The sequence below is a fragment of the Haliotis rubra genome, unplaced genomic scaffold, assembly GCF_003918875.1.
Source record: "Haliotis rubra isolate DU_JTF1 unplaced genomic scaffold, ASM391887v1 Scf3, whole genome shotgun sequence".
Classification (NCBI taxonomy): domain Eukaryota; kingdom Metazoa; phylum Mollusca; class Gastropoda; order Lepetellida; family Haliotidae; genus Haliotis; species Haliotis rubra.
Genome location: NW_025766968.1, coordinates 5999077 through 6017096, shown reverse-complemented (window position 1 = coordinate 6017096; position 18020 = coordinate 5999077). Strand labels below are relative to the sequence as shown.

Genomic DNA, 18020 nt, shown 5'->3' with positions numbered 1-18020 from the left:
CAAAGGGAGGTAACTAATGTTTAGTTAGCTGACTCACAAGCATGTTGAGTTTTTACTTAATCCACTGCACTGCACATTGCAATAGAGAAATACAATGATGGTGTCATTGGTAGCTTAGCTGCTTAGCAGTCATATATACCCAATGTCTATGTTGTTTGTAGATTGCTTTGCATGACTTTACAAACTGCTTGTAGAAGAAAGTTGTGTTGTGGAAGGTGGGAATGTGGCTTTGTCATAATAGCCAATTGCAGAAGATTGCCGTGCTTCACAACAGAGATTGGTTCTTACCATTTACGGAACTAACCAAATAAGTACGGGTAGTATGAGGATGAGGTCTCTGGCTTGATCTGTCTGGTTGTACCAAGATTACTGATAAGAGGGCCACAATGACTGATGTATGTATAGAGCATACGTGAAGAACCACAGGGAATGATAAATTTGGTCATTTTAGTGTGGATGGAATGGCCGTTGTAAAAGTGTGGATGGGATGGCCGTTGTAAAAGTGTGGATGGGATGGCCGTTGTAAAGTGTGGATGGGATGGCCGTTGTAAAAGTGTGGATGGGATGGCCATAAAGGATAAAGCTCTTTAGGGAAAACATCAGGAAAGATCACCTCTCCAATATGACTTTAATTCTCTTACCTTATTAATCCATGTGTACATGTTGTACCAATTCAAAATATTGTTTTAATACATAGTATAGACCTAAATAGTGAACCTCACCTGCACATTGTGATGTTATGAATGTTATGTTGTGTCAAAATATGTAACTTGTTTGTCAACTGCAACATCAACTTTTTTTCAGCACCATGTTTTAGAGATTTTCCCCCACAAACAAATATTTTGTCATATCTTTGATACATGTTTTTGTTTTGCACATTTGTCGTTTAATTTATGTCACTATAAGGTAGGAATACATTTAGTGATAGTTATATAATGCAATGTTAATCATGTTTTGTCATTATAATGACTATATGTGACTGCAGTAGCCTCAGTATCATTGTAGGGCGGTGGGGTAGCCTAGTGGTCAAAGCGTTGGCTCGTCACGCCAAATACCTGGGTTCGAATCCCAACATGGGTACAATGTGTGAAGCCCATTTCTGGTGTCCCCCGACGTGATGTTGCTGGAATATTGCTAAAAGCGGCTTAAAACCAAACTCAGTCAGTCAGTCAGTCAGTCAGTCAGTATCATTGTAGAGTTTTTTGTGTTGTATTTTTTAGTTTGATGCCTTTGAAGATTTGACTCCTATATATTAGCTTATTGACTAAGAACATCTGTTCAACACATAACTAAGTTTGACTCACCTAAGTTGTCCAAGATGTTAAATTATCATTTGTAATTTCTATTAAAGCCTTTATTCAATATCATCTCACTATATATATACATTCAATTATACTTGGAGGGAGGTGTTACTTTAGGTCAGTGCCTTTCATTCTTGTTGATGTTGTATCACTGTACATGAGTTTGTAGTTTGGAACATGAGTGTTTTGGTATTTATCTATTCAAGTTATGATGTTCTTGGAGTGATCATGTTTATTATTAGTTAAATATATACAACATTATTATTCAGTCATGTTTTTAGGAAAGTGATGCTGCAAAATGTTAGCTAATTAGTCTTTTCACGCAAAAATAGCTATCTTCCTACATACTAAGGTTATGGACTTAGAGAAAAAGATAAATTATTTGTTAATTTCAGTTCAATGATTTGTTTTCAGATGATATTTTACAATGATGTTAAATCTAAAACAGTTAAAGTAAACATTTGTCTACATGGAAAAACTGTAAACATTTTTGTTTTGAAGCTTATGATATGTAACATTACGTGAGGAAATGATTTATGTTTGAAAATGTGCGAAAGGTGGATAGTGCTACTATTGTCCGTTTTCCAGGTCACTATGCCAGCAGCCCGGGGGCGTCAGCCTGTACGGAGTGTGCAGCGGGGTCGTACTGCACCTCGACTGCACAGACTGCATGTGACAAGGGCAAGTACAGTGCTACAGGTGGCGCCACTGCTTGTCAAACCTGCGCTGTCGGCCTTTACCAAACTTCAACAGGACAAACATCATGCACAGACTGCCCAACTGGTAATTATAATAAATGTTGCCCATGAAGTATTGAAATATCACAAAATTATTGCCTCACCAAATTAATGCAAATGTCAACCTCTGGATAAAATGCATAATAAAATGCTTGTAGCACTGTCTTTGAATTGAGACAACATATCTTGAAATGATAAAACCAAACCTAGACCTACAATTCCATGGTACTGTATTAGTTGAATCCAGTGAATAATATCACTTGTTATCTTAAAAATATTACCTTCAACTGATACACACTGAAATCGAAAGCATCGAGTATACCAACAGCCCATATTTATTGAGATAGGTCATCATCAACAAAGAGTGTACAGGCTCTGAGCTTTGTTACACAAGATAGCATGGCTCTTTGACCATAATGAGTTATCTGTTCACCATGACATGATGTTCACTATGCATGTGAAGCAGTGTTTTCTTCTAATTCAAAATAGTTAGATTAGGACAGACCAATTTTATTTCTTGTTTTACGGATTTTGGTCCTCAGAAAACCTAAAGGCAGGAGGGAAAAAAAAAAAAATTAAAATCACCAGTCAAACTAATATTCCTTCTAAATATTCAAAGTATGTTACTTTAGGCAATTTATGAAGTGTATATGGGGCAAAAAACATTTTGGCCAATAAAAACATTAGGATTATATTTTTTGAACAGGGAAAATAATTTCTTTTTTTTTCTCTTATTCTCTTATTGATCCACGACAGGTGGATCTGTAAAACAAGAAATAAAATTGGTCTGACCTTACCTGACAAATTGACAAGAACAAAGGCATAGTCATACATTATCTAAGTCTAGTCAGCAGTTACCATGTGTTTGGTGTGTTTTGTTACCGATGTCAAGTTTTCTGGCCATACAGTGACCTTGACATAACAATATATACTTCCTTTCAAAAGTTTAGACTCACTTAGAACACTCACTATATGTTATGTATATGTATATATGGTTACATCGAAGATTGATTTCTCCACTAACTTGGGGGAGCCAACTGCAAACCTTATGCAGATAATTGCACGAGGATCATCCATCAAATTGCTGAAAAGCATGTGCAAATATCGTGCATGTGAACAGCTGCGTTTTGGTGTAAAGTTTTGTTAAGAATTCGCCAATTTTTATCATTTATTGAACTCATGACAATAATCTTTTCAGCCGTTAAGAATTTGTTTTACAATACATCAGTTCATGTGTACCTTTAAACAGTATGGAATATTTTGCAAAATTTAGTTCAGAACAGTTGCCTGAAGTAAGTGGATACCTTTACACTACAGCTTGTTCAGCTTGTTCAGCTTGTTCAGCTTGACCAGATCAAGTGAATACTAATGCATTACGTGACTGTGTCACAACTGGTCAGTTGATTGTCAACATGTCCGAACAGCCGAGACAAAGTCGCCTTTTGACATCTCAGTGTCGAGAAATTGCCAGTAACGTCCTAACTGTCTTTAAACTTAAAAAAAGAAGCTACAGATGGTTTAATGTTTCCGATCCGAACTTTTTGGCAGCAAGCAGCAACATTAATAACATTCTCTGCTCCCCTATTTAATGAAGTTAACTCGACCTGCCGTTTGTGCCATTTGACCTCCCGGGTCATGTGAGATACAGATATATGCCATACAAAAGAGAAATAGATATATATATATATACATGAATGTCATAATGAATGTCTATGTCATGTAATTATGAAGAGTAGCTCAGGTCAAGCTGAACAAGCTGTAGTGAGTCTAAACTTTTGAAAGGAAGTATACTTGGTGTCCCTTTGTTAATGGATGCAAAGAACATTAACATTTTCCCATTAGTTTTGTGCTTGCAATAGTTTCATGATTTACAGTGTTATATACAACCTATGATGTGGTTTGGTAGCCGGGGTTTTAAATGTTTTCCTCATTACTTGATATGGTGAAAACAACAAGGGTTCAACATGTGAAGCTGATTCTTCATCATTGCCATGATTTCTTGAATGTTGTTAATATCAGCACTTAATGGCATCTGTTTAATTTAACTGTCATCAGATATGATTCACATGAAGCATACATTTTTGGTAGAACTACAATGTTATATATATGTTGTAGTTAGGCTGGGCAGGAAGATTTTCTAATTGTTCTCATGTTCTCTGGCTCACAGATAATGTTAGTCTGTTATACTATTTCACTTTTGATAGGGATAATCAGATATGTCATGCTGTTCAAATATACACACATACTTGTGTATCTTGGGATGAATTAAATGTCCCTAACAAAAGTTGAGTAGTATTTTTCACTCGGCAGATTTGTAAAGATGTCATCTTTGCTCTCTCCTTATTTGTGAATGCCTTGAACCAAACTACTGACCAACTACATTGTCCCTATACCTCACTCAGCACCATCCTCACTCATTTCTATATAAAAAAATAGAAAAAAAACACCACTCTCATGCACACAGCCAACTGTGATCCTTGATGTCCACTCCCTTGAGTGTTTACAGAACCTGTACATGGTATATAAGGAGTCCTAACATCATGTTATGTTGACATTAGTACAAGAACTGACACATCTCATGATGACTACAAAGCGTTCTGCTGGTGTGTGGCTATAAATGTTTGAAGTATCCATGCATCGCTGACCACCTTTTGTCAAGCGGCAGGTCGGAACTGGACTGTATACAAGGAATGTGGTGTTTATGACTCTGTTATTGGTTCAGTCCAAGATGACCCAGTGTACATTATTCCTGTTAATACCACAGTCAGCCTAGTGGCTACACAAAGCTGGGAAATTGACCTGCCGATATCACTAATCATTGTGTAACAAAGGGGAAGAATCCACTCAGGACCAGGGTTTATGAGATTGTGTAGTGTTGACAGGAGGTATTGTTAGCTATTTGTGGCTTATTGACAGGGTCTCAAATATAAGAGTGCTCCACAAGGTTAGCTGTCCTCAAGAAATAGTTTGGATAGTTTGTTCCATATGTAATTGTGTCTTTGATAATATGAACTGGGCTCACTTAATACTGCTTGGTTTGGTTGTTGTTTAACACCACACTTGGTGTTATTCCAGCTGTATTGCCTGTAAATAAGCACATCTGGACTTGACAATCCAGTGATTGATATCATGAATAAAGACCCCACCCAAAGGGTTTACACAGTCAACCAAATCATGTTGTTACCTTGTACAGCTAACATTAAGTTCCAGTTTTAGCCAGCAATCTTGCATGTGGTAATATACCAGTATTTAAAGAATGGTATGCATGTAGCCGAGTAATATTTAGTAATAAATATAGATATATGCATGTTGCTTAGTGATATTAAGTAACAAATATGTACAAATTGAGTAACATACTTGTCATGCCTGTTAGCATGACTTACAAATCTTCATAATTACATGACATAGACATTCATTATGACATTCATGTATATATATCTATTTCTCTTTTGTATGGCATATATCTGTATCACACATGTATCATATATACTTGTGTATCTCACACATATTATCTATACTTCTGTATCTCATATGTATGATTTATACTTCTGTATCTCACATGAATGATCTATACTTCTTCACATGTGTATCTCTGTATCTCACATGTATGATCTGTACTTCTCACATGTATCTATACTCACTCATGTATGATCTATACTTCTGTATCTCACATGTATGATCTATACTGATCTGTATCTCACATGTATGATCTATACTTCTGTATCTCACATGTATGATCTCTACTTCTGTATCTCACATGTATGATCTATACTTCTGTATCTCACATGTATGATCTATACTTCTGTATCTCACATGTGTATCTGTATCTCACATGTATGATCTATACTTTGTATCTCACATGTTTGATCTATACTTCTCACTTCTGTATCTCACATGTATGATCTATACTTCTGTATCTCACATGTATGATCTGTACTTCTGTATCTCACATGTATGATCTATACTTCTGTATCTCACATGTATGATCTATACTTCTGTATCTCACATGTATGATCTATACTTCTGTATCTCACATGTATGATCTATACTTCTGTATCTCACATGTATGATCTATACTTCTGTATCTCACATGTATGATCTATACTTCTGTATCTCACATATGATCTGTACTTCTGTATCTCACATGTATGATCTGTATCTCACATGTATGATTCTGTATCTCACATGTATGATCTGTACTTCTGTATCTCACATGTATGATCTATATTACTTCTGTATCTCACATGTATGATCTATTCTTCTGTATCTCACACATGTATGATCTATACTTCTGTATCTCACATGTATGATCTATACTTCTGTATCTCACATGTATCTCTATCTGTATACTTCTGTATCTCACATGTATGATCTATACTTCTGTATCTCACATGTATCTCATCTCACATGTATGATCTATACTTCTGTATCTCACATGTATGATCTATACTTCTGTATCTCACATGTATGATCTATACTTCTGTATCTCACATGTATGATCTATACTTCTGTATCTCACATGTATGATCTATACTTCTGTATCTCACATGTATGATTTATACTCTGTATCTATACTTCTGTATCATGTATGATCTATACTTCTGTATCTCACATGTATGATCTATACTTCTGTATACATTCTGTATCTCACATGTATGATCTATACTTCTGTATCTCACATGTATGATCTATACTTCTGTATCTCACATGTATGATCTTATACTTCTGTATCTCACATGTATGATCTATACTTCTGTATCTCACATGTATGATCTATACTTCTGTATCTCACATGTATGATCTATGATTGTATGATCTATACTTCTGTATCTCACATGTATGATCTATACTTCTGTATCTCACATGTATGATCTATACTTCTGTATCTCACATGTATGATCTATACTTCTGTATCTCACATGTATGATCTATACTTCTGTATCTCACATGTATGATCTATACTTCTGTATCTGTATCTCTATACTTCTGTATCTCATGATCTATACTTCTGTATCTCACATGTATGATCTATACTTCTGTATCTCACATGTATGATCTATACTTCTGTATCTCACATGTATGATCTATACTTCTGTATCTCACATGTATGATCTATACTTCTGTATCTCACATGTATGATCTATACTTCTGTATCTCACATGTATCTTGTATCACTGATCTATCTACTTGTATGATCTATACTTCTGTATCTCACATGTATGATCACATCTCACATGTTTGATCTATACTTCTGTATCTCACATGTATGATCTATACTTCTGTATCTCACATGTATGATCTATACTTCTGTATCTCACACATATGATCTATACTTCTGTATCTCACACATATGATCTATACTTCTGTATCTCACATGTATGATCTATACTTCTGTATCTCACCTGTATGTGTGCCATGTATTACAGGTAACAAGTGTGTGGACCCAACCGTGGCACCAGAGCCATGCCAGCAAGGACAATACCAGGACACAACTGGCTCAAACTCTTGCAAAAATGTAAGACATTCACAGAATAGGCATAGAAATGCATTTTTTCGACTTGTGCCATAAGGCATCAGACAAATAATTTAGGTGTGCTTTGGTGAAAATAAGCATGCTCATACTTTTTATCCCCCCGGCATGTAATGCGGGGGGATATAGTCGTCGCCTCGTCCGTCCGTCCGTAATCATTTTGTTTCCGGGACATAACTCCAAGACCGTTCGATATTTTTCAACAAAAATTGGTAGATATATCAAACAGTACCTAAGGTGGTGCCTTTTACTACTTACAGATATTTGTCATATTTATTTTTCTCGGTTTCCATGGAAACGTTTTGGAAATCAAGCTGGACTTTAAGTAACTGTCAGATGATTTGTTCTTTCAAAGATGTGGGGGCCGGGGGGATATGTCATCTTCTGATGACTCTTGTTCATTATCCAGTTACACTTTAAACATTACAACAATTATGTCATGTCAATTTATTGTTTAATAAATCAGTAAACATCATGAAAAACTGTAAACTTGAGAGCTTGATTTCCACTGTCAAGTCTGCAAGATTAGTTTTTTACTTCATATATCCTGGATCCTTTCCCACTCAAGCCATTGTTAGACTTGATGTTTTCAAGTCAGACCTAAAGTGAGTGAGAGTGAGTTTTAGTTTTATGACGCACTCAGCTATATTCCAGCTATATGGCGGCGGTCTGTAAATAATCGAGTCTGGACCAGACAATCCAGTGATCAACAGCATGAGCATCAATCTTCACAATTGGGAACTGATGACATGTGTCAATCAAGTCAGCGAGCCTGACCACCCGACCTCTTACGACAAGCATGGGTTACTGAAGATAAATATTCTAACCCGGTCAGACCTAAAGACCTTTCTCTTCTAGAAATACTATGACCAGTGAACTAGTCAAATTTGTTCTGCAATGAGCACACCTTCTGGCATGGAGTTTAGTGCATTACAAATGGACTCATTATTATGATCCTTAAACTAACCCACAAAGTATGTTGCAAAACACATATTTCAATATTTACCATGAAATGGCACACAAATTAAGCACTATTTTGATCCCTTCAAAACTATTTTTACAGAGAAATATCTAAAAATATTGCACATTCTGCTGGGCAATAAGGTAAACAATGGTTAAACATGTCAGAGGTTTCCTAGGTGTTCCCACAATTCATATTAATATGGTTATGTCTGACCTTATACCAGAGGTAATCATGTATCTGAAACAACCAATCAAGATGAAGAGGCTTTCATGCTTATTATCAAATCATTGCAATGTTTAAATACCCCAGAATTTAGGACAGTTAGAACTTTTAGATTGATAGAGTTAGGGATATATAAATCTTTAAGAATATATAAAGTTGAATATACTGCTCAGAATTAATTTTTCAAATGTCAGTCTGTCATGGTTGATGGGCATTGCAACGCCTAGCCATTAAATTGTGAGTGTTAAAAAAAAGACCAGGGCCTAGATTTTTGAAGCTCTCTTAGCGCTAAGATAGTCTTAAGTGCCAAACATTAACTTACGACTATCTTAGGGCTAAGAGAGCTTCGAAAAATCTAGGTCCTGTACTTTAATCCACATAATGAGTGAGTGAGGTAAATGCTGCTGCAATGTGTGTCAATCTGTGTCAGTGTGATCAGGAGGCATTATGTACTCACCATCACTGTCACATGAGGATGTTGTCCAGGGCGTATTCACCACCTTCACCATCCTAACCTTGACGATGGCCGTCAGCACATCTGGCCACACTGTACCTCAGGCTTGACTGTTTGTAGCATAGACTGGCATGGTGGAAGTTCCACCTCCTTTCACATGTTCTAAAATCATCAATATTCATCAGGTCCCTTAGTCGCGAAACGTTCGTAGCCCTAAGAATTCTTAACTTTGATCGTAGGCAATGTGTTAAGAATTGGGCTTAAGAAGTTTCGAGAATAGCTAGCCAGCTCCCATTAATGTGAATTGTTCTTAAGTTCTTGGCACGACCTTGTGAACAGCACAATGAGCGGTGAGGGAGATGGTTGATAAGGAGTAGAAAGGAAAGGTACGATGTTAAAGCTCCACAACCCACTAGGGTGAAAATACTGATACTATATATTAAAAATATAATTAGGAAAGGAACCTTTCCATTTAACTGGCCATGTTCTGCTGATGAAAAAAAATAAATAAGAGTTGCTGGAAAAATGGATTACTGCCTATTTCTAAGGCACCTAAAGCCATAATATTTTTGTTTGTTTTTTTATTCCTGAAACATCAACTGGATATTCTTCAAAGCTTACAAAAAATCAGAATTTAGAAAAAAATATTTTGACATTACCCACTGTTTTAAAAATGGCATCAGCAATAAATAATGCTTCATTTCACATTCATTGGATTGGTTCTGTAAAAAGTTATAGCCTCAATAAATCTAGTGTTCCATCTCTTGAACTAGTCAGCACTTCCGACAGGTGTACCTATTTTACTGGTTACCAACCCTAACCCAAATTCCTCTGTGGGAATCAAACTCACTCACTCACTCACTTACTCACAAGTCAGTGAGTAAAGATGTCATGAGTATATTGTTCATGTTCCAGTGCCCCACTGGCTACCACAACACTGCCACAGGCCAGACCAAGTGCACCATCTGTCCAGCAGGCTACAAGTGTCCAGACTCCACCGTCAGCCCTGTTACGTGCAGTAACGGAGAGGTACATGACGTCACTGGCTTTAGTTGTACAAGAAACTGTATCCATAACAAGCATGTGTTTGTTTATACTGATTCTTCATCACAGAATATAAGGTCCATTTCATTATAGCGATTATTTCTAATCAGCAAATCACGCCATGACCTGGTTCCAGTAAGAGGGAAACCAGCAATAATATATCATAATAATAGTAATATTTCTTTTGTACCCTGTGCAACAGCCCTGTGGATATATTCTCTGCACATTTCTCAGTATTAGAGACCAGTAAGGTTAACAGAAAGTTCAAGTTATGTATGTCCAATTGTACGCATGTACGATTATGAAATCTGTGATTTGGTAAGGTACTGAGTTTCTATTGTGCCAGAATGGAAGCTGGACCTCAGATACCAGGTCAGTGGCTTGCACAAAATATATATATGCCCTGACATCTAACAGAAGAAATATGGTACTTTCATATCTGACATGAAAATACAAAACAGTGGTACCTTTAATGTGCTTCATGCATGTTAAATGGGTTTAAGATTGTGTAAAGCTCACACTGGTATAATCTTGATATAAGACCTTTTTAGTCATGATAAGCAATGATTCACAACAAAGGAGATCTGTGATAATGGGTCCATATGTTCTTATGGCTCAGTGTTAATTATATTTGTATCAATATAACAGATCTCTGGCTGTACAGTCACGTGCCTGTCAAACATTTAATCTGGGTTCCTTGGTAAACATCAAGTGGTATTGCAGACGTGAATAAACTGAGGCAGTGAGGTTGACAACAAGGTCCAGGTGGATGGGCTATGTTTCTGTTGAGTCATGTGATAGTCAGTTGACTGATGTACTGAGTTGACTGGTATGAGAGTTTAGTTGACTCAGTGGCAATGTCTTACGCCTGGTATTCATGTACTACCAACACTCTGAAACATGGCACCAGACTGCTGAATATTGTGTATTTGTTGTTTCTGTTTGGGCAGTTTTCGAATGAAGGGTCGACCGCGTGTCAATCCTGTCCCCCAGGTCAAGTGTGTGGAGGGACTGGAACACCCACATCGTGTCAGGTTGGTTCTTGTTGCAATTACCTATTGTATTCTTTATTTATCCAACATCCCTACTGTACTTACCCATTGTATTCTTAATTATCCAACATCCCTACTTTACGTACCTTTTGTATTGTTTATTTATCCAACATCCCTACTGTATTTACCTATTGTATTCATTATCCAACATCCCTACTATTTTTACCTATTGTATTCTTCATTTATCCAACATCCCTACTGTATTTACCTATTGTATTCATTATCCAACATCCCTACTGTATTTACCTATTGTATTCATTATCCAACATCCCTACTATTTTTACCTATTGTATTCATTTATCCAACATCCCTACTGTATTTACCTATTGTATTCATTATCCAACATCCCTACTATTTTTACCTATTGTATTCTTCATTTATCCAACATCCCTACTGTATTTACCTATTGTATTCATTATCCAACATCCCTATTTGAGTCATTGAGCCAAACCTCCTGATCCCATCAGTCTTCTCTAACAAGCATGGGCTGCTGAGGACCAGTTCTTTCATGTTGATAACTGAACCTGACCAGTCTGTCTGACACATTAACACACCCTGTATGTTTACAGTCCGGACAGTATGTTGGTGCCTCTGGGTGTGAGGACTGCCCTGCCGGGTCAGCCTGTCCCTCGCCCATCACCCCACCACAGGCCTGCCCCTCAGGGACCTACCAGGACGCCATTAAACAGACCAGCTGCAACACCTGCCCTGAGGGCAAGTCCTGTGTGGATGTTGCCACCACCCCTGTCGACTGTACTGCTGGATTCTTCAGCGCAGCTGGGGAGGGAACGTGCACGGTAAGTTCACCAACTTCTGTAAGGTCAGCAACATAGTCAGATCTCTTCCTGTTTATAGTATTGTCTTAATCCAGTTGAAGCTTAAACTACATGGAGGTATGGGTGGGCATTTTGTTTAAGGTCAATATATCTGTGCAGAGTTGTGTACCTTACATACTCCAGGATTCAGTGATCTTTGATTTTCTAGACAGTAAATGACACAGTAAATAATACAGCATGTAATCATTTTTGTTTCTCTCAACCTAGCTGTGTATTAATTCAGGGGAAATGGGTGGAAAATGAAGCAAGAGAAAGCTAGGTGAAACATTGGGTATGGGGTTCTAGTAATGGAACTGACCAGCGGTAACTCCAGCAATCATTGGGACAGAGTTATGTCCCCATATCACGACAGGATCACCCAATTTCTTCCTGATCATGGTAACTGCTTTGACACCATCTTTCCCATGGGTACAATGTGTGAAGTCATTTATTGACATTATGAAATGTCTATGCCTGAAATATTACAGAAATATTGCTGAAGTCAGTGTACAACCCTTCTCTGTCATTCTCCTGTGATAGTCCGACAGCAAGACACTATGGTGTGTTTTCAGAGATGTCCAGAAGGATACTACAGCGCTGCTGTTGCTGGCTCGTGTAGCGCCTGCCCAGCAGGACAGATGTGTTTCGATGGCACCAACTTCATCACCCCTGTCAACTGTGACCCTGGGGAGTACAGTCGTCTTGCAGAGGCCACGTGCAAAAACTGTGATGCAGGTGCGACAGATATATCAATATTGCAGGTTTATGTTGAGCAGATGAAAATCACAGATTAAAGATTGTTAAATGTTATTTATGTTATACTAGGCCTACTTGCAAAAATAGTGAAGTGTTCTGTAATTGCATGAGTGGAAATTATCAATATCTAGAAGCATTGTATCACAAAATTTATAATTAGTTGACCTTGGACTTTGTTTTTCCTACATTCCTTGAAACAACTGGATAACATTTCCCTAAATAGAAGAATGTGACATCTTCCTCAAGATGTTTTCAGATATAAATTTATCACATCTCCCATTTTATGCAGGGGTTCTTCTAAGGTTGTGTGAGAGAAGTGTGAGTGTTATTTGAGAGTTTCATGACAGTTCCTACCAATGAAGGTCCAGGTTAGATTATTGATCTTCAGTAACCCATGCTTGTCGTAAGAGGCAACTAGCAGGATCGGGTGGTCAGGCTTGCTGACTTGGTTGCCACATGTCATCGTATCCCACTTGCGCAGATTGATGCTTATGCTTTTGATCACTGGATTGTCTGGTCCAGGCTTGATTATTTACAGACCGCTGCCATATAGGTGGAATATTGCTGAGTGAGGCATAAAACTAAACTCACTCACTCACTCACTCATGATAGTTCCACAGGGATCTGGGCGCGTGGTGGGCGTGCTGGTTAAAGCGCCAGGCTAGTGATCCAGCGAGGTTGAGGTGTCGGGATCGAGCCCACCTGTGACCGGGTGTAAAAAACCTTGGAGTCAACTTTGTGTGCAGACTCTTTCAGTGTTGTCACAATCCCTAGTGTACAGTACACAACCCTGTGCACTTAAAAGAACCTACGAATCCATTGGTATGTGACCAGATGGTGGCCACATGAATACGTGCAAACACCTAGTTGTGGGTACAGCAACATGCAGTGAACTTGGACAAAGTACTGTGACTATGTGTCCCAGTCCACCCAGCTGTGAGTGGGTACCTCGTTAGGATGAGAAAGCCACAATAACTCGATGCGCCTAGTGGCTGCAAGAGTTGTATACTCCACAGGGAGTTGAGATTGATAATACGATGTGCCGTTGAGATTGACATCCAATGATCGAGGGAAAAAAAATACCAGTGCCTTGAGCAAGCACTAGTTGCATGGATATGTGCTCTATATAAATATCCTATAATGATCATTGACAAATGTCTCAGTGTTACAATGTGTAAAGCCCATTTCTGGTGTACCCCGCAGTAATATTGCTGGAATATTGCCAAAAGTGGTGTAAACCTAAACTCACTCACTCTGTGTATCTAGTCCGTCTTGTTCATCATACCAATTTCTAATGATTCTAAAATAAGAAAGTTATGATTTACTAAAAGTAAGGAATTAAAAGTACTTTTTAATACAGTATTGCCAAACTGTCTTTCTTTAATTTGTTTTTCAAATAACTGTTACTACAACAATAACTAAACTAAAGATCTGGGTTAGAATTGGTCTTCACCAACCCGTGCTTGCCATGGTCACTACTCAGAGTGTGTCTGTTGTATAACACAGTCATTAGACTACGTAAATCTGTCACTTCCTAGTATACAAATTGAGTATTCTTCATTTGGAAGAAATAATAGATATTCAAGAGGGAAATACTTTTCTTTCAGTAGTTGTTATGTATTGCAATACATTGGGGAATTAGTTTCTAAAAACGTGTGGTACCAAATTTTCACACATTTTCTTGCTTGAGTGGGGCAAGGCAGAAAATTCTGTTTCTTTAGCCTTCAAATTGTATTCTTAAATTAATCATCAAGTAAAACCTTAAGTAGCAAATGACCTAGATGTGAAACAGCTGAAGCAGATCAACATTTTGAATATATGTATCTCACAGTACTAACAAGTAATTATCCCCCTCAACGAGTTTTGCAGGGGGTATTAAAATGGACTCCATCCGTGCGTCCGTCCGTCCGTCTGTCCACATTTGTCTTTTCCGGAGCAGAACTCTAAAACCGTTCACTATTTCTTCACCAAACTTGGCACAAAGATAGATCTGGTGGTGTACTGGTGCCTTTTGGTAGTTTTGGAATTCTGAATAAAATATTTTTGGCGTTTCCATGCCAACAAGTTCGACTTAGACTGAAATTAGTGGTAGTGCTCTTTTCCGGAGCAGAACTCTAAAACCATTCACTATTTCTTCACCAAACTTGGCACAAAGATAGATCTGGTGGTGTACTGGTGCCTTTTGGTAGTTTTGGAATTCTGAATAAAATATTTTTGGCGTTTCCATGGCAACAAGTTTGACATAGACTGAAATTGGTGATAGTGCTCCTTTCTGGAGCAGAACTTTAAAAACCTTTCAATAGTCTCCTTCCACTTTTCTATATACACACCTAAATATTTGACATAATCATAACTCGTAGACATAATCATGAAGAGTATTTTGCCATTGCGGGGCATATTGATGACTTTGTCTTCTTGTTAACTTTGTTTTGGAATCTGTGCTCGTCTTATTCAAACCTCCCATCATCAGTTTGTAAAATGGCCTCCCAATGGCAATGTTTTAAGTGTAGTCTTTCTGTGCTACATTTAACATTATTAGAAAGAGACACTGTTCAAAATGTAAATTAAACTGAAAATGTCAAAACAACTAACTGTTTACTAGAAATCAACTGAGAGGAAGACCAAATTGTTTTTTGTTCAATTATTGCATGAATTCTTGGGATTATGCTTCTATAGGCACGTACAGCACTGGCGGATCCTCAGGCTGTTCCTTGTGCCCTGCTGGCAAATCGTGTTCAGATCCTAGCCTAACACCAGCTGATTGTGCCACTGGATACTACAGTCTGGAGGGCAAGGTGAGACTGATTGGTGGGGTTACCACTGATAACCCTGTCCCCAGTATCGTGTAGTTTAAGACCATGTTTAATGGTATCTGTTATCAGTTTTGGCCATTTTTAACAATACTCTGAAAAATATAACCTTTACCAAATGGGGTGATGCAGTACATAAATGTTTGTGAGCTTATCGTTTTCTTTAATGCATGAGCGCACAGGTGCCCGTGTCGTCTTGGGTGTGCTGTAGCTGTGCAGAGTTGTGTCCCGTGGATATGTTTGAAGCATGATGCTTTTCAGAATTGTACTGTCCTGTTATAAAACACACCATTTAAGTCGGTTACCAGACACATTTCCTTTACTTCACGGCTATATATTTCACAACATGTAGCATTCAACTTTGTAAAAGTGCCAAATATTCCACTGTAATGATGATCGTTTGTACAATATGTTTTTGACTGACCTGTATTCCCTTAGGTGGAGAGCTGCACCATCTGTCCCGCTGGCCATGAGTGTGCCAGCAAGTCCGACCCCCCCATGCTTTGTGCCATTGGTCAGTATGCCACCCAGGGCCTGACTGCCTGTCTGGACTGCCCCACTGGTCAGTCCTGCTTGGACCCTGCTGGAGCCCCCATAAACTGTGTAACTGGCTACTACAGTCCTGCTGTGAGTCTTGCAGTCACCTTCAAAATATATGAGTCATGTCTTTCTTCTGTCCAGTTCATTCTTGTTTTGTATGTAGAGAAACATATCATTTTACCAAAGAAAGCATTTTAAACAGATTGTCTAAAGCTTTTACAAAAAAATAGGAAGATTGTGGAGTCAAGAAGGGAATTCATGTATTTGGGATCATTTCTTTCTTCCATCTTTTTTTGAGAATATTTTTTTAAGCATTGTAAAAATATGGAGCTTGCAGAGGAACACAAAGTATCAAATTACTTGAACCAAGCTTGCTACCACAGCTTGCTATCTTTATAGTATGATATATGTGGTATCTTCGTTCACAGGGAACAAGCACCTGTCTGCCCTGCTCAGCTGGATATGGCTGTGACTCCTCCAAGGATGTCCTGGATGCTTGCACCACTGGCTTCTACAGCACAGGGTCCATGGCCTGTCAGGAATGTCCAGCAGGGTCCATGTGCCCCATGCCATCAATTGGACCAATCGCTTGCCGAAAAGGATCTTACGCTCTCGCTGGATCGACAACATGTACTACCTGTCCAGCTGGTAGCAAGTGTCCTACTACAAAGTAAGTGTTCAACCACACAGGAGGACATGGGATTTACAGCTCAGTATTCCTTGTTTTCCACTCATTTAAATCAGATCTTGGTGCTACACAAAGATCTACAGCGGCCTACTTAAGGTCCCAACTCGTGAAGGTCCAGGTTAGAATTGGTCTTCAGTAACCCATGCTTGTTGTAAAAGGCGACTAACGGGATCGCGTGGTCAGGCTCGCTGGCTTGGTTGACACGCCATCGTACCCAACTGCACAGATCGATGCTCATGCTGTTGATCACTGGATTGTCTGGTCCAGACTCGATTATTTACAGACCGCCACCGTATAGCTGGAATACTGCTGAGTGCAGCGTAAAACTAAACTCACTTACACTCACTCACTAAAGGTCCCATCAGAATCACCTTTCATGCAGCCAATGAGATCCCAAAAGTGAAATCTTCAGATTTTTGTGTAGCTGTAGCAAACACTAAGGTGTGATTTTAACGAGAGACAGGGAATGATTTCAGTAGGAAATCACATAGCCTTGTTTTGCATCAAGAGTCATGTTTTGCATGGAAGACTTCCTGTAACTGCCTACAGGAAGGGTATGCAGTGATCATGTGGTACAAGCGGGTGAAGCTGCTCTCAAGGTTGTTTCCACTCCACGGTCAAGGAAAATTGCTAAATGGGACATAGGATAAGATTTTAAAAAATATCAGAATGTTTGAAAACTGGGTAAAGATGGCAAAGAATGTCCTATAAAAAAGCAGCTTGATGCTCATCTACTAAGTTCCCATTCTTTCACCTTAGCGCTGCCCCTGTGCCATGTGTGGGTGGGGAATACAGTCTGAGTAGCTCGGATGCCTGCACCAAGTGTCCTGCCGGCTATTCCTGTCCAGCCGGGGCAGGTTCTCCCACAGCCTGTGTGTCTGGAACTTACGCAGTCACAGGCCAGGCAGCATGTCAAGGTTGTCCAGTTGGGTCAGCTTGTCCATCAACTACAACAGCAAGCAACCAGTACACGTGTCCTTCTGGTAAGTTGGAATGACAGTTGTTTGAAAAAAGGAAAGAAATACTTTTGTGTGTATGAAGGGTAATAGAATTCATTCATAATTTAGGGATTGAGGTTAAAATGCTCATTAATACTTGTCCTGTGTA

The 18020-nt window shown here is 38.5% G+C and overlaps 1 protein-coding gene across 1 annotated transcript in view; it reads left to right on the top strand.

The window, feature by feature from the left end:
- Window positions 1–18020, top strand: part of LOC124282469 — a 145052-nt gene that overhangs the window by 35127 nt on the left and 91905 nt on the right. Inside the window, 10 exon segments of the mRNA XM_046718476.1 lie at window positions 1890–2084; window positions 7465–7553; window positions 10124–10237; window positions 11203–11286; window positions 11874–12101; window positions 12692–12854; window positions 15552–15670; window positions 16124–16312; window positions 16654–16895; window positions 17673–17896. Of these exon segments, the coding sequence (XP_046574432.1) occupies window positions 1890–2084; window positions 7465–7553; window positions 10124–10237; window positions 11203–11286; window positions 11874–12101; window positions 12692–12854; window positions 15552–15670; window positions 16124–16312; window positions 16654–16895; window positions 17673–17896 (1647 nt within the window).